The sequence below is a fragment of the Ovis canadensis genome, chromosome 17, assembly GCF_042477335.2.
Source record: "Ovis canadensis isolate MfBH-ARS-UI-01 breed Bighorn chromosome 17, ARS-UI_OviCan_v2, whole genome shotgun sequence".
In the NCBI taxonomy this organism is placed as follows: Eukaryota; Metazoa; Chordata; class Mammalia; order Artiodactyla; family Bovidae; genus Ovis; species Ovis canadensis.
The window spans coordinates 62,162,224-62,179,251 of record NC_091261.1 but is presented as its reverse complement, the minus strand read 5'-3'; the positions used below and the strand labels follow the sequence as shown (position 1 = coordinate 62,179,251).

The 17,028-nt window shown below is 52.0% G+C and overlaps 2 protein-coding genes across 8 annotated transcripts in view; one reads left to right on the top strand and one right to left on the bottom strand.

The window, feature by feature from the left end:
• DNAH10 (dynein axonemal heavy chain 10) overlaps positions 1-8,165 on the top strand; it is a 166,163-nt gene extending 157,998 nt beyond the window's left edge. The window contains exons 72-79 of the mRNA XM_069557673.1: positions 105-200; positions 1,263-1,434; positions 2,767-2,898; positions 3,073-3,284; positions 3,377-3,544; positions 5,224-5,404; positions 6,915-7,060; positions 7,757-8,165. Of these exons, the coding sequence (XP_069413774.1) occupies positions 105-200; positions 1,263-1,434; positions 2,767-2,898; positions 3,073-3,284; positions 3,377-3,544; positions 5,224-5,404; positions 6,915-7,060; positions 7,757-7,903 (1,254 nt within the window). The 3' untranslated portion in view covers positions 7,904-8,165. The remainder of the gene's footprint in view (positions 1-104; positions 201-1,262; positions 1,435-2,766; positions 2,899-3,072; positions 3,285-3,376; positions 3,545-5,223; positions 5,405-6,914; positions 7,061-7,756) is intronic.
• Positions 8,166-9,158: 993 nt separating this feature from the next.
• Positions 9,159-17,028, bottom strand: part of CCDC92 (coiled-coil domain containing 92) — a 40,597-nt gene continuing 32,727 nt past the window's right edge. For all 7 annotated transcript variants that reach the window (XM_069557660.1, XM_069557662.1, XM_069557657.1 and 4 more), the window contains 3 exons: positions 13,130-13,276; positions 12,489-12,530; positions 9,159-10,591 (listed from right to left, as the gene is read on the bottom strand). In XM_069557660.1, coding sequence (XP_069413761.1) covers positions 9,816-10,591; positions 12,489-12,530; positions 13,130-13,259 — 948 coding nt within the window. In that variant the 5' untranslated portion in view covers positions 13,260-13,276 and the 3' untranslated portion in view covers positions 9,159-9,815. The remainder of the gene's footprint in view (positions 10,592-12,488; positions 12,531-13,129; positions 13,277-17,028) is intronic.

Sequence of the window (17,028 nt, the reverse complement as noted above, 5' to 3'; positions counted from 1 at the left end):
CCGCCCGGGCACACTCCCCTCTCAGTGGTTCCTGCCCGTGTTTTCAGAAAATGGTCAGAGCCTGGATGGTTGTGGATACCCAGGCCTGTTCCTCCTCTTTTAAGGTCTGCATGGAAATTCTGAACACATACTTGACAAAAGCCTTCCAGCAGCATGACCCTCGGATCCCATGGGGTAGCCTCAAGTACCTCATTGGAGAGGTAGGAGCATCCTGGGGGCCCACTGCACCTCTCCACCCCCCCACCCCTCTGGGTGGGCTGGGCTATGGCCTGGCACCCCTGGTCCATGGCCTCTGAGCCCTCTGGGACTCCCTTCTTTAAAAAAAAAAGACATTTATTTTTGGCTGTGCTGAGTCTTTGCTGCTGCTTGGGCTTTCTCTAGTTGCGGAGAGTGGGGGCTACTCTTCCGGGCAGTGCATGGGCTTCTCATTGAGGTGGCTTCTCTTGTTGCGGAGCACAGGCTCTAGGTACATGGTTTTCAGTAGCTGCAGCTCCTCGGCTCTAGAGCACAAGCTCAATAGTTGTGGCACACGGGACTTAGTTGTTCCATAGCATGTGGGATCTTCCCAGACCAGGGACTGAACCTGTGTCCCCTGTTTTGGCAGGCAGATGCTTTATCACTGAGCTACCCAGGAAAGCCCTGGGACTCTCCTCTTGCTCCTGCTGCCTGTCAGTCAAAGGCCCCTGGGTCCCTATGAAATATCTCAGTTCATCACTCCATTATGCCTCATTCTAAGTGAGCAACCTTCACCTGGGGGCCCTGGACTTATTGTCCTGGGGACTCATGTTCCCCACCTAGGACGCTTCAGGCACATCACTGGAGCCCTGCTCCTGTTCAGCTGGCCTAGAGGTCCACTCTGGAGGCCATGACCTTATACAGTGTTTGTGGGAAAGCTCCCCTGGTGGCCTGCACGTGGCTCAAACAGAGACTTCACCATTTCAGAGACAAAAAGGGCTGCTGGTTTCCTGCATTGTTTTGTTGCTTATTTGCTGTGTTTTGGGGAGTTTGGCCAATTGCACACTGGCTCCCAGCATTTCACAAGAACTGCTGTCACCTTGGGCTCTATGAGTCTGCACACAAGCCCTCTTGTATATAGTGGTCCAAAGGCACTGTGGGTGAGTACGGTTGGAGCTGCATGGTGGCCAGACGGCAGGATTCTCACTGAGGGTGCTTCTGGGCTTGACCTTGGGCCATCTGCTGGGACCTTAGGGTTCACCCTGGAGGTCTGGGTTCCCACCGGCTCTCACTGTTTTTACCGTCAGGTTATGTACGGAGGACGGGCCATTGACAGCTTTGACCGGCGTATCCTGACCATCTACATGGACGAGTACCTAGGAGACTTCCTCTTCGATACTTTCCAGCCATTCCACTTCTTCTGGAACAAGGAAGTGGACTACAAAATCCCCCCGGGGGATGTCAAGGAAAACTTTGTTGGTGAGATTTCTCAGTCATTAGAAAGTATGCTAAATATTTTATCCTAAGGGAGCCCATACATTTCAGCTGTTCTCATTTCTGCAGTTGGCTTGATGGTTCTTCTGACCCCTCCACTGTTGGGGTTCCTTGTTAGGTTGGGGGTGTTTTCTTATGCTCTTTAGAGGGAGCGCAGCAGGCTCTTCCTAACCTCAGACCTGATGGAGTTAGTTCAGACTTCCTGTCCTGGAATGATGGTACATATATCAGATTCTCCAATGAAGGGCAGAGTGGCCCCTGGGAAACTCACAGAGCCATTTTCTTTTCTTTTTAATTTTTTTAAAATTTAATTTTATGTTTGAAAGCAAAGCAGTTTATTATACTCAAATACATACATATTTGTATATATCCCCTGGATATACTGATAAGGGAGGAGATCAAAGATATATATATGTGTGTGTTAGTCGCTCAGTACTGTCCATTCTTTTCGACCCTATGGACTGTAGCCTGCCAGGCTCCTCTGTCCATGGAATTCTCCAGGCAAGAATACTGGAGGGGGTTGTCATTCCTTCTGCAGGGGATCTTCCCGACTCAGGGATTGAACCCGGGTCTCCTGAACTTCGGGCAGATTCTTTACCATCTGAGCCACCAGGGAAGCTTAGAATTTATATAAACTTTTGAAGAATACATCTGATTAACCCAGTTTATTATAATTCGTATATTTATTGTTAGAATATATCTAATGATCCTAAATGTTCTTTTTAATATAGTTTATATATTTTTGCTTATTTTAAAAAATTTTATTCATTTATTTGGCTGGATCAGGTCTTAGTCACGGAATGTGGGATCATCATTGTTTCATGCAAGATCTTTTGCTGGGGTGCACGGGCTCAGTAGTTGAGGCACATGGCCTTAGTTGCTCCATAGCATAGGGGATGTGAGTTCCCTGACCGGGGATTGAACCTGCATCCCCTGCATTGGAAGGCAAATTCTTAACCACTGGATCACCAGGGAAGTCCCCTCACTGGGCCATTTTCATAAAAGCTGTGCATAGAGGGAGTTCCCTGGTGGTCCAGTGGTGAGGACTTTGGGCTTTCACTGCTGTGGGCCTGGGTGTGATCCTTGACTGGAGAATTAGGATCCTGCCAGGCATGGCAAAAAAAAAAAAAAAAAGGATGCACCTAGAGCTGGCTTGGATGTGGTAGTGTTGAATTCTTATTTTAAAAGCATGTACCCCTTTAAGAAGTGGAAAGTAATATAACGTGTCTGGGGAGGTTAAGGCTGTGGGTCTTCAGAAATTGAGGGCCGGGGGGTCGGCATGGCAGTGTAACCGCTGCATGTTCTCTCCATTTATAGAAGCCATTGAGGCCCTTCCGCTGGCCAACACACCTGAAGTGTTTGGTCTTCACCCCAATGCTGAGATTGGATATTACACTCAGGCGGCTCGAGACATGTGGGCTCATCTGCTGGAGCTGCAGCCCCAGACGGGTAAAGTCCCCTGCAGACAACTGTGCTCCTGGGGGACTGAGGGCATTGGTCCAAAGTGTGCTGCTTTGGTTTCTGGTAGTTTCCACATTGCTGGTGCCTTTCATCGAAGGTGCTAGATGCCCTGGTCCCATGCTCAGGTGCCTTGCTGTCTCTAAAAATGTGTCCTGGTTTCAGGGGAGTCCAGCGCTGGCATCAGCAGAGATGATTACATCGGCCAAGTGGCCAAGGACATAGAGAACAAGATGCCCAAAGTCTTTGACTTGGACCTGGTCAGGAAGCACCTTGGGCAGGGCGTCTCCCCCACCTCGGTGGTCCTCCTGCAGGAGCTGGAGCGCTTCAACAAGCTTGTCATACGGATGACCAGGTCCCTGGCTGAACTTCAGAGGGTAAGCCCCAATACTCAAGTGTTGATTCCTGCCCAGGTAGAGTGCCTGGTCTTCCCCTAGTCTTGCCTGATTGCTCTTGATTCTGTCAACAGGCCTTGGCCGGAGAAGTTGGGATGAGCAGTGAATTAGATGACGTAGCCAGGTCTCTCTTTCTTGGGCAAATCCCTAACATCTGGAGAAAGCTTGCCCCTGACACCTTAAAGTCCCTCGGAAACTGGATGCTGTACTTCCTGCGGAGGTTCAACCAGTACACGACATGGGTGAGTGAGGGCAGTGGTCTGCTTGCTGGTTCAAGGCTTGGCCGGGACTCCCTCAAACTACCTCCCGACTTCTTCTCCCATCCCTGGCAGTACCTCTGTCCAGAGCTGATTAGGTGCTCTAGAAATGGTCCATGACTCTGCAAGCATATCTGTATTTTTTTTCCCTTTTGTTTCTTTCTTTTAAAGACTCTGAAGCATATACTATGCATGACTTATTAATCTAAGAGTCTGTCTTGGCAATTGTTCCACCTAAGTATTACACTGAGACCTCTCTAGGCAATTCCAGCTCACAGATATCCTGTATCCTCTCCCTGATGGACATTTAGGTGGTTACCATTGGAGTTTTTTTTGAAAAGTCAACTTTAAAAATTTGGCTGCACTGGGTCTTAGCTGCAGCATGTGGGATCTAGTTCCCTGACCAGCAATGGAACCTGGGCCCCTTGCATTGGGAGTGTAGTCTTAGCCTCTGGGCCACCAGGGAAGTCCCTGTCTTTTTTTGTCTGTTTTTGGTTTTGCTAGTACAAACAACACTCTGTTGCACGTGCCTTTGGAGACTCATATGAGTATATTCCATGCGTACAAGGGAAGAGTTGGATCCGGGTGTGTGCATTTTAAATTCTGACAGCTCTTGTCGGATAGTTTCCTAGAGAACTTGATACCACAGTGTACAAGAATGATCATTTCCTCACCTCTCTGCCACATGGTGTGTTCTTAATATTTTGGACCTTTTTCTCCTTCATAGGTAAAAAATAATATCCAAGATTTTGGATGTATATTCCTTTAATTATGGTAAGGCCGAATGTCTTTGACGTGTTTACAGACCTTGTGTGTTTTTCTGTGACTTGACTTTTTGTATTTGGATTTCATTCTTACCAAGTTTTCCACCTTTTAAAACTGATTTTTAAGAGATCTTTGACTTCCCTGGTGGCTCAGATGGTAAAGCGTCTGCTTACAATGTGGGAGACCCGGGTTCAATCCCTGGGTTGGGAAGATCTCCTGGAGAAGGAAATGGCAACCCACTCCAGTATCTTGCCTGGAAAATCCCATGGATGGAGGAGTCTGGTAGGCTACAGTCCATGGGGTCGCAAAGAGTCAGACACGACTGAGCGACTTCACTTTCCTTTCCCTTTTTGTACATCAAGGGGATTTACCCTTTTTCTCTGCTGGAGTTGCAGATACCTCCCCAGCTTGCCTCAAGCTTGTTGATTTTGTGTTTTTTTTTTTTTTCCCCCATAGGAGAGTTTTACATTTTAATGTAGTCAAATAGGCCAGTCTTTTCTTTCATGGCTTCTGAGTTTTGTATTCCCCACTCCACGATTCTGAAAACATTCTCTGGAGATCTCATTTGGTACTTTTGTGGTTTATTTATTTATTTATTCATTTTTGTTTTGTTTTTGGCTGTGCCATGGCATATAGGATCCTAGTTCCCTGACCAGGGATTGAACCCTCGACCCCTGCAATAAGAACGCAGAGTCTCAGTGTGGTTTATTGTTTAAGTCTTTGCTCCACCTGCAGTTTGGCCATCCAGCTTGTTTTTCCCAATGGGCCAACAGCTACCCCAACACCATCTTTCTCCCTCTAAGGTGAACTGCCTCTTTTGTCAGCTGTGACCCTGGCACTTGATGGCAGCCCCAGGCTCCCACCTGACCTCCTCACCACCTGACCTCCTCCCTTTCCAGGTCACCGAGAGCGAGCCCAGTGTGATGTGGCTCTCTGGGCTGCACATCCCAGAATCCTACCTCACGGCCCTGGTGCAGGCCACCTGCAGGAGGAACGGCTGGCCACTGGACCGCTCCACTCTGTTCACCCAAGTGACCAAGTTCCAGGATGCAGACGAAGTGAATGAGAGGGCAGGACAAGGTATGGCCAGCTCCCTGTAGACTCACAGTCTCTCCTGTAAGTTCTCCCTCCTGGAGCTGAAGGGGCGAGCACAGTGTGGGCCCAGATGCGCCAGGAAGTGTTTGAAGATCAGACTGCTGCAAACACTGGCTGTGTCTGTGCACTGTCCGCGTGGGTCCTGGCATCTCTGAGGGGGTGTCTGGATGCTTCTTGTCCGGTTTTTCCTTTGAGATGCGAGCTGATGTCAGGCGAGAGCTGAGCCACACTCGCCCTGCTCGTCTGTGGGAAATGGGCTCCTAGGGTTTGAATGTGAGCTTTCAAAGAACTGGATCGCCAGGTGGCTTCCCAGCACCATGAGAACCCAGGGGCATGGAAGCCAGGGAGTGGGATAGGCGAGGTGCAGACCATTTACTCTGCTGTAACTTCAAGTCTCTTAGACACTGGCTACAGTCTGCAAACTACAGCTGGAAACTGCTATTTCTTGGGGGGATTCATGTCTTAGAACAGTGGTCTCCAACCTCTGGGGTCTATTTCTGATGATCTGAGGCAGAGCTGATGTAGAAATAAAGTGCACAAGCCATGCGATGTGCTTGAATCATCCTGAAACCATTGCCCCAAGCATCGCCCCTGACTCCCAGTCTATGGAAAATTGTCTTCCACAAAACTGGTCCCTAGTGCCGAAAATGCTGGGGACTGCTATCTTAGAGGGCACTTCACTGCAAGCACAAAAGCCCTCTTGAGCTACTGACAGCTTGGGGAGAGGGGATTTACAGTGGACATTCAGGAATGCTCCATCCCCATTGTAGAAGACCCAGAGAGGTCTCAAAGGGACTGGCAGTGTTGGGGCCTCCACCCTCTCTGGGCCAAGTGGCCATCCTATTCTCTGCTCCTGGGCAAGTATGCAGTGTCCTCCTGCCCTGAGACCACTTCCTTTGCGAGGCTTCAGCTCCCTGCTTTCCTGTCACTTCGGCTCTGGGGGGGGGGCACTCAGAATTGCTGTGGTGCCAGCTGACTCTGGGGGCCCCAGGCCACTAAGTCTGGGGTGCCAAGTCGCTGGGGAGAGACGCCCACCCCTCCTCCATGGCACGGTGGCCATAGGGAGGGTCATGGGGTCTCCAGGGCATCACCTCTGGGCTGTTCCTCTATGAAGGGAAAGTGGGCCAGGTAGAAGTGGTGGCCACGTCTTTTGGGAAAAGGCATGGGCTGTGTCTGGGGAAGGAGAGTTGGTTAGTTACCTTTTTGTTTATTGATATACACATCCCCTAAGAGCCACACAGCAGAATTATACGTCCCTAAGTCCAGGGTTTCCCGCACGGCTCAGTGGTAAAGAATCCGCCTGCCGATGCAGGAGATGTGAGGTCTATCCCTGGGTTGGGAAGATCCCCTGGAGGAGGAAATGGCAACCCACTCCAGTAGTCTTGCCTGGGAAATCCCATGGACAGAGGAGCCTGAGGGGTTGCAAAAGAGTCAGACACGACTGAGGGACTAAACAACAACTGCCTAAGCCTAGCTTTCTTCCTTTTGCCTCTAGGATGCTTTGTCTCAGGACTGTATCTGGAAGGCGCTGACTGGGACATAGAAAAAGGATGTCTTATCAAGAGCAAACCCAAGGTGCTGGTGGTTGACCTGCCCATCCTGAAGATCATCCCCATTGAAGCCCATCGCCTCAAGCTGCAGGTGAAATGCTGATGCTTGGCCCGGTTCTCCTCTTCTGGTCTCCTCTGACTAGAGTTAGACACCAGGCGGTTTCCAGCAGCCTTGCCTTTTAGCACAGGGGCCCTTTACCTTTCAGGGCTGGGGGAAGCCCTTGAGCCCATCCTCAGGAAATGCACTCGTGCACACGAGTGTGTGCAGAGCCTTCCTCAGGGGGGCTCGGGTTCAAGGTCGGAGGTGGTGGTCTAGGCCTGCTTCAGGAGTGACTTCTCCCTTCTTGTGAAATTCTGTGGGCACTGCTTGGATCAGAATGGAGTTACATTCGCTGGACGGCAGGTGCCTCCTGCCCTGCCGCCTACCCACTTTTCATGGGTGTTTGCAGAGCCCGGGTGTGCCTCATGGGCTTGGTGGGGAGCCTTCTGGATCCTTAGCTCTTCGATAAGCCTTCGCCCTCCCACCCACCCTCTGGGACTAGCACTTCCTTTTGCAGGCTCAGCTGGTCAAGAATCCCCCTGCAATATGGGATACCCGGGTTTGATCATTGGGTTGGGATGATCCCCTGGAGAAGGGAATGGCTACCCATTCCAGTATTCTGGCCTGGAAAATTCTATGGACTGTATAGTCCATATATATAGTCCCTGGTGTCGAAAGAGTCGGACATGACTGAGCAGCTTTCAGTTTCACTTTCGATTCTGCCCTCACACCCTTTTTCCTATGCAGAACACCTTCCGGACGCCTGTCTACACCACCTCCACCAGAAGGAATGCCATGGGGGTCGGCTTGGTGTTTGAAGCCGATCTCTTTACCACGAAGCACATTTCTCACTGGGTCCTGCAAGGGGTGTGCCTCACCCTGAATTCTGATTAACCCTCTGGCTGAAGAAACAGTGATGGATTCTAAGTCTGTGGTCAGCGGTGGATATGCTGGGAGTTAGGAAAGACTAGATTGTCTGCTGTCACTTCTTGGGGCCGCTGGAGGAAGGAGGGGGATTGACACTGCTTTTTCCTTTCATTTGAAATCCATTTTCATCTTTTTCCATATAAGTTAACCTGAATGGTCTTTTCAAAAAAACTATTTTTTAAAGGATTCTGTGTATTCAAAAAGTAAAATAAAAAAGAGCCTTTTAAGATGTGTCAAATTCTCTTTCCCTTTTCAGACAGAAATCTCTTTCCCTTCTCAACAAAATTGGCTGGCATGTCAGTGGCACAGGTGAGAATTCTAATGTAAATTGTCAAAGGTGTTTGTTTGTTTGTTTGTTTTTAGTATTTACTTAGTCATTTATTTGGCTGTGCCAGGTCTTAGTTGCACCATGCAGGATCTTTAGTTTCAGCATGTGGGATTTAGTTCCCTGACCAGGGATCGAACCCCAGCCCCCTGCATTGGGAGCAGGGAGGTTTAGCCACTGAACCACCAGGGAAGTGTCGCCCAAAGGTGGTTTTCTGATAATCCAGGTCTGTTTCAGCAGCTGCTTCTTTGGGACAAGGGCTGTGTGCTAGGGTGTGGGATAGAAGGCAGGGGCTGCCCTGTGGGGTCAGCAGGGGCCCCTTCCCTGGGCTGATGATGCCAAGGAGGAGCAGAGGTGGACAGAATCACCCAGGGCCTCTCCCTTCCACAAGTCTCCAGCCCAGTTCTTGTGGTTCAGACCTGCCAGCATGTGGGTGAAGACAGTGGGTCTGATGTTTAAGCCCTGCCTGAGCTCCTGCCCCCAACTGCCTGGGTTTGTGAGGGTGCAGACTTCGAAATTTCCAGGACCAGTGGCTCCTGAGCATCCCTTCCTTCTGTACACCTGGAGCCCTGGCCAGGCCAGTCTGGGGATGAGCAGCCGCTTAACTCTGCTTGGGAGGGACAGGTCTGAGCTGAGCGCTAGCAGGACATGAGGGCAGGGCCGGAAAAGCAACTTTTGCCAGAGACGCAGAACATTATAGGGACTAGCTCTGGGTAGTGCGACCTAACCGGGGCTCCTCTTTCCGGAAGTGAACCCCACCCCGGGACCTACCCTGGGTGAGCCCACTGTCTGGGCAGCAGTTACGGGTGGGGGTGTGGTATTTCTCCCCCTCCCACCGTCTCTCCCCTCCAGGCCCACCCTGGGGTGGTTTAATAAAAGACACAAAACAGAAAGAAGGCAGGTTTAGAAAATAAAGTTTGTTGGGATCTTGAACATTTTGGATAAAACAACAAAAAATATGAACACACATTCAGGTTGTGGTGATAGGAGGAGTAATGTCATCTTATTTAGTTCCTGTGACATAACATACATCTGCTCGGTTTATCTGTGCCGCTCCCGGGGTGGGTGTGTCAGGGGGTTCTCCAGGAGGGCGCAGGGCTTTTCCAGAAAGGCCGCCCCAAACCGGAGGCGTGAGGTCAAGGCCGATATGCGTTGCTCCGACTTTAGAATTAGGCGTGTGACTATCGGATAATTTCGTTAACGTCGAGCAGGAACGCGGCCGGTGGCCCGTGCTGTGCGTGTGCGCGCGCGTGCGCGGAGGTTCCGCGGAGCGGGGCTGGAAGCAAGCGAGTGGGCACGCAGGTGTTTGGCCTCAGCGATTAGTAAATACGGATTCTGCGGCAGAGGCAAGATCCTGTTTCGGTGTCAAGTCAGAGGGCCAGAGGAGGAGCAGGAGGAGAATAATCTGTTGACAGTGTGAAAAAAATTTGGCATGCATGGGAATTAAAAAAAAAGACAAAGCAAAAGAGGAGGTGCGGATGGAGTGTTTTCCTAGTGGTGATCACAGTGCCTCGACAGCGGGGTGGAGGGTCGCCAGGGGGTGGGGTGGGGCGCTCACACAGTTCTGTCCGTCCCTGAGTGCTTCCTGACCACCTTGCCTCCGTTCACCTGGTCCACCGCCAGCGTCTCCACCTCGGGCGGGGCCTGCGCCGGGGCCACATGGTGGATGCGGTGCGCCACGCCCACGTGCGCCTTGTGCGGCTTCTCGCGCGCCGGGCTGGGCTGCTCGCCGGCGCTGCGGTCCGAGGCTATGGGGGGGATGACGAGGGGCCGCTCCTTGATCAGGTGGACCTCGGCCGACTCCCTGGCCAGCAGGAATGGGGTGGGGTCCGGCATGGCGTCCACCGGCTCCCGCAGCAGCAGTTTCCGGCTCTCGGCCCCGAATCTGTAGACCTCCTCGAACTCCGGGTGCAGCGGGGCCGAGAGGCTCTTCTTCATGCGGCGCCGGGGCGTCTCGGGCAGCCTGTCCTTGGGCGGTGCCGGCTTGTAGCTGGTCAGCGCGGGGCTGCCGGCCGGGCTGCCGTCCGAGGTGCCGCCCGAGCTCAGGAGCTTCCTCTTGGTGGCGTGCAGCTGCGAGGTCAGGTAGGCGATGGTGCCGGCGCGCTGCTCCAGCTCGCTGGTCAGCACGCCCAGCTTGTGGCTCTTGACCTTCAGCTCCTCCAGGTACTTGCGCTCGCGTTCCTTGATGGTGTTCTCCAGCACGGTGATCATCGCGTTCTTCTGCTCCAGCTCCCTCAGCAGCTCCGTGTTCTCGTCCTCCTTCAGTTTCAGCTGCGCCTCCAGGTCTTCACATCTTTTCTTGAGTTCACTACTTCTGGAAGCTCCATCCCCTGGATAGACAAGCCGAGGGGTCAGAGTGAGAACCCAAGGGCAGGGCGGCTAGATGCTGGGGGTGGGGGCGGGCAGGGGCAGGGAGACCTTTCCTGCAAGGATCAGGGGTCTAGGCCGGCCTCGCCTCCCCATGGGGGAGGGGTACCCACAGGCCACAAGGAAGGCGGGACCCCATCCCTCATGCCCCTTCAGTGTCCTCTCCTTCCAGGAAAGGGTAGGTGATCAGGAGGTCTTTGAGGCCCCGTCCAGTTCAGTTCAGTGGCTTAGTGCATGAAAGGATGTTTCCAAATTTTAAAAATGCTGATGCTAAAATGGGCAGCTTCAGAGTATTGGTTGGTTATGGTTTAATCACTGAGTCCTATCCAACTCTTTTTGCAACCCTGTGGACTGTAGCCCACCCAGTTCCTCTGTCCATGGGATTTCCTAGGCAAGAATACTGGAGTGGGTTGCCATTTCCTCCTCCAGGGGACCTTGCTGACCTAGGGATCCTACCCATGTCTCCTGCATTGGCAGGAGGATTCTTTATTGCTGAGCCACCTGGGATGCCTTAAACCTTTCCAAAGGCATAGGATTACACTGTTAGCAGAGCCGTCTGTCTGCTCCATTCAAAGCACGTCTTGGAAAGACAGATGTAGACGCTCTCCATGTCTAAGGCACAAAAGCTCTCAGGTTGCGGGGAAGACCCAAGGCCAGGCTGCCACCTTTCCCCTGCCTTGGGTCCCCTCTCTGCATCTCTCAGAGCATGAACCGTAACCCCTGGGGGAAGGCCTGTTTAGAAAAAGCCATCTTGACTCCAGTGTGGTTTCTACACTTTTAAAATCGTCATCCTGTTCTCTGGTGCAGCTATTTGGGACAGGCCATAGCGGCCCTGGCTTCTGTCCCCTCTGCCGCAGCTGCCAGCAGGCTGGTAGCTTTGCGGGTCCCTGAGGATTCTGGCTTTGGGGGAGCATTGCTGGGACGAGAGTCTAGAGAGAGGCGTTCAAGGCTGTTCTGGAGGCCACCCAGCAATGTGGCCTCTCGTTCAACCAGTCTGTAGAGAGCACACATGCTGTGCCGGGTCCTGTGCTGAACACAGACAGAACCCTGCTCCATCTCTTCTTTCTGGTTTATATCACATCTCGTTCTTGGTTACAGAAGGAATGCATACTCACTGTAAAAAAAAAAAAAAAACCCAGAGAACCCAGAAAAGCAGAGAAGTGCAGTGAAAGTCACTCAGTCATGCCCAACTCTTTGTGACCCCATGGACTGCAGCCTGCCAGGCTCTTCTGTCCATGGAATTCTTCAGACAAGGATACTGGAGTGGGTTGCCATTTCCTTTGCCAGGGTATCTTCCTGACCCAGGGATTGAACCTGGGTCTCCTGCACTGCAGGCAGATTCTTTACTGACTGAGCTACCAGGGAAGCCCACAGAGAATGGGCGTTCTAAATGAAGTGTTTGTCGCTCCGGTTGTGTCTGACTCTTTGCAACTCCATGGACTGTAGCCCGCCAGGCTCCTCTGTCCATGGAATTCTCCAGATAAGAATACTGGTGTGGATAGCCATTCCCTTCTCCAGGGGATCTTCCCAACCCAGGGATTGAACTTGGGTCTCTTGCATGGCAGGTGGATTCTTTACGGTCTGAGCCACCAGGGAAGCCCACTCTAAATACATGTGTCAATCAAAAAAAATAAATAACTAAGAGCACGCACCCCTCCTGCCCCACTGACAGCCTCTCCTCACCCCTAGGGAGTCCAGACTGCACCTCCCCCCCCCCCCAGGAGAGCTCTGATCACACGTGCAACTCTTCACAGCACATGTGTTTTCTTCTGTATGTGTCATTAGTGAAAACAGGTGGCGCCAACATCTGCCACAATAGGAAACAACAGTGGCATCAAATTTGGGGAAGGGAGTTCTTACCTGTTTGATCCGAACTCTTGACTGTCAGCTCATATGTTAAATCTAAAAAGGAGATCATATACAATCATTGTGAATGATTACTGTACATTCAAAACCTTCATCTGCTCTGAAAATGCAGAACTGATCCCATGATCAGCCCAAGGGTCCTGCCCAGACAGGGCAGGGATTGCCAGCATTAGAGGCAAAAGTGACAACAGAAACCATCAGTGGCCACTGTCCTTACTAGGGTTCAGAGGGGACCCTTCTTTCCCCTAATATGTACCCCAACATCCACAATTACCAAGCAGCTTGCTCTGTGTGTTACACTTTGATCATTGGTTCCTAGATGTATTAATAAACTCTAACCATTGCACTTGGATCCTTCCAAGTCCTCAGTAAGCTGAGAAATGGCTTTCCAGCTTTATGCTTGGTGCATGTGGCCTCGGCAAAGAGGATGAGGTAAGGCATTCAGAGGGACTCCAGTGATGACAGGGTTAACCACCCAGAGGAGGGAAGTGAAACCCCCTTCTCACTCCTCTGGCACAGCTCTGGAGGCAACCAGTGTGAAATTGTCTTGATGACAGGTTCTGCTTTGCTCTGGGACTGGCCCCCCCTGCCCTGCCCTGGTCCCTGAAGGTTGCTGGGTGCCCCCACCCCCATACCTGTGCAATGTTGCTGCAGCCGCCTGATCTCCGCGTGCAGCCCCTTGAGCGTGCTTGCGTGTTCCCGCTGAAGGAACAAGAGGTTCTTCTGTGCACTGTGTAACTGGTTCTCCAGGTTTGTGGCTGCCATGCTGACATGCAGGTGACCTGTGGGAGACACAGGGGCTGGTGGCAGGAGGGTCGCGGGGTGACAGGCAGGAAAAGGACACTGCCTGCTGCCTGTCCCCCTACCCCCCGCCCTGTGGCTTTGTGGGGTGGAGGGCAGTGTGAGGCCTGGCTCCGGATACACAAGGTTCCCTGATTCCAAACCCTGGCCTCGCCACGGGCTACCCGACTGCGACCGATTGAGGCCAGACTCACTCCTGAAAGACATCCTTGAGCAGATGAAGCACTGGCTGCCTCCTTCCAGGAAAACCAGGTACTGAGGAAGTGATGTCTAGAGCTGCCAGGCCAGGAGTAGGAGGGAGATGAAGGGGCATTTCAGAGGGAAGACCCCCAGGACTTCACAGACTTGAGAGCCACCCCCAACCAGACCCTTCTCTTTCCTTCTGATTTCCTGAGAACGATCCCACGGAGCCACAAGGAGGAGTCTGGAGTCCAGACTTAGACCCTGCCCTACTCCCCGCCCCTCAGCTTCCAGCCTCCATCATCAGCTGCTCACTCAGGGCTCAGACTCTTGGCCTGACTGTAACTCGAGAAATGTGGTGAAGTCAGCCAGCCTTTCTGGAAAGGCTACCAGAGTAATTCAAGACACCTTTGCACAGCACTGGAAAATGCAAAAATGCTAAGGATGAAATGTGGATTATCTGTCTATAAATTATTCCTGTGAATACAGAGCCTCACGGTGATTTCTTCCTAGTCTGCTGGGCTGGCAAGCACCCCCCAGGGGAAACACCACCTCTCAGGGGGCTTCCGGTGGCTGGGTGTGTGGTAGGGCAGCAGTGTGGCTTGAGGGGCTGCTCTAGAGGTGACAGCGCAGTGGGTGACACCAAGCTCAGTCTGTTATCTCTTAAGTCCCATGGCAAAATTTACACCCCAACTCTTGAGCTAAGAATGGGGTGTATTTAGAACCCCAGGACATGTGTTTTTATTCACAAGAGAAAGCTCCTTCAAAGGAAAATGAAGATGTGCAGGGAAGGACGGAGGATGCACCAGACAGAGCCTGGGAGGAGGATGCCCACCGGCACATCCTAGAAAGACATGCCTATTGGGGAGAAGCTGGCGAGACAAAGCCGTGACTAACAGCAAACTGAGGGGCTTCCCTGGTGGCCCAATGGTAAAGAACCCGCCTGCCAATGCAAAGGACGCGGGTTCAGACCCCGGGTCGGGAAGATCCCCTGGAGAAGGAAATGGCAACCCACTCCAGGGTTCTTGCCTGGAGAATCCCACAGACAGAGGAGCCTGGCGGGCTACAGTCCACGGGGTCGCAAAGAGTCGGACGCGACTGAACACACAGGCAGACACACAAGAGGAAACAGAACACGCAGCTTTGGGTGGGAGTGTTCACTGCGCCTTATTACAGGAAGCGATCTGGGAAAGTGTTGCCCGGAGCCTTAGAATTTATCTTCCCTCTGACTTAGCAATTCCATTTCTAGGAACCCACCAGAGGGAAATAACCTCCGTGTGAGGAAGATGGAGCTGTAGGGATAGTCGTTGCACTGCGGTTTACGGTCAGAACTGAGTCAGGAAACAAACTCAAAATCCAGTAAGAAGGAACGGGTTGAATAAATGAGAGAGTCATCTCTATGGAAGGTGGATCAGATCTCCTCGGAGGCCTGGAACTCTACCTAAGGTCTGGCCGCAGGCCACGCCAGAGTCGAGTTTCCATCCACCAGAGCTGCTCTCGGAGGAGCCGAGAGCAGCCTGCCTGTGGGAGCAAGGAAGGTTTTTGCCACCCTCGGAATTGTCTCCCTGCTGCAGCCACAAGCTTCTTGTACGCGACTGCCGGGCCAGACACTGGTTCTAAGTGTAGCCCCATGGTGCCTGAGATCCTGAAGGCATGGTCAGGATGTGGAGTATGCTGACCTCACAGGGCACCAGCTCCGAGCAAGGCAAGTCCAGGGTGTGAGCCATGAAGGGCTGCAGAGAGTCCCAAAGCTGAACGGCCTTGACATCAAAGGGACGTGAACGTAGGGCCACTCCTGGAGCTTTCGGTTGGGATGGCCAGGTTTACTTCTGCTCAGCAGACCTGAGTCTGTCACTCTGGCATCAGTTCCATCATCTCACTGGGAACATCCACTCCTAGGATTACGGTGGGCTTTGCGTGTGGCAATTCCAGGGGAGATGTGTTGTCCTCCTCTTTAAAAGGACAGACCTGGGACTTGCCTGCTGGTCCACTGGTTAAGACACTGAGCTTCCAATGGAAGAGGTGCAGGTTTGATCCCTAGTCGGGGAACTAAGAGCCCACATGCAGCACGGCCAGAAATAATTTAAAAGGACAGACCTAAATCTGTGCTAATGTGGCTAATGGAAAAAGCAGAGCCTATGTTTTAAGGGTTTGCCTTTGATGAAAAAAAACCATTTACACTGCATCCAGAACTTAGTGGGTCCAGGTGGGTAAAGAACAGACTGGGTGTCCAAACCCCCTCGCTGTCCATCTTCTCTGCCACCTGGAGCAGCCACTACTGTGTCTTGGAGACCCTACTTTGAAAACAGTTCTCGAATCCACTGGTTTTTCTCCATCTTATGCCTAAGCCACATCACCCTCACCTGGATCGCTACAGAACCCTCCCTCTGTCCCCTCTCACCTCCTCGATTCCGTCCCCACAGAGGAGCAGAGTGATGTTAACAGAACCTTCCACGGCTCTGAGTGGGGTGGGTTCACAAAGCCCCGGGACCAGCCCTGCGGTCTCCGCACCCAGTGGCTCAGTGAGCCTCCAGGGCCTTGGCCTCTGCACCCTGGGGGCCTGTCTTGGGTTTCTCTGCCCAAAAGGCTCCTCTCGTGTCCTCCCTTCAGCCCACCGTTCCCTGTGAGCTGAGGTCGGCATGTCTTTACTTCTTGGCTCAAGTTCACTTCTGCCCTGGCCCCAGGCTGGGTGCGGTCATGCCTCCCGCCCTTCACCACCAGCCCACAACTAGCCAACTATCTCCTGCCTCCATGCACAGGCTGCAGGTTGGGTCACCGCTGGATCCCAAGCCCTTGCTCAGAGCGTGGCACCTAAGAAGCCGGCTGTCAGCAATTGCTAAACCAGTAGGCCCCAGCGCCAGGCTGTCGAGCGTGCGTGTGGCACCAGGGGAGCTCGAGGCCTTTGGGGCTGGAGAGCCTTTGTTTCCACGAGCTTCTGACTTAATTTTGCACCTCTCAAGGCATGCCTTATGCAAAGAAAGCACCATACACTAAAATTGCAAAATGGTTTTGTCCAGCACTGATGATACAAATGAGGTGCCCAGAAATAAATATGTGCTTCTGTGACATACTGTCTCCTGTACAATGTCACGAACCTCCGTCCACAGTTCATCAGGCACTCTATCAGATCTAGGCCCTTAAATCTATTGCTCACTTCCACTGTATAATCATAAGGGATTTGATTTAGGTCATACCTGAATGGTCTAGCAGTTTTCCCTACTTTCTTCAATTTAAGTCTGAATTTGGTAATAAGGAGTTCATGATCTGAGCCACAGTCAGCTCCTGGTCTTGTTTTTGTTGACTGTATAGAGCTTCTCCATCTTTGGCTACAAAGAATATAATCAATCTGATTTCAGTGTTGACCATCTGGTGATGTCCATGTGTAGAGTCTTCTCTTGTGTTATGACCAGTACATTTTCTTGGCAAAACTCTATTAGTCTTTGCCCTGCTTCATTCCACATTCCAAGGCCAAATCTGCCTGTTACTCCAGGTGTTTCTTGACTTCCTACTTTTGTATTCCAGTCCCCTATAATGAAAAGGACATCTTTTTGGG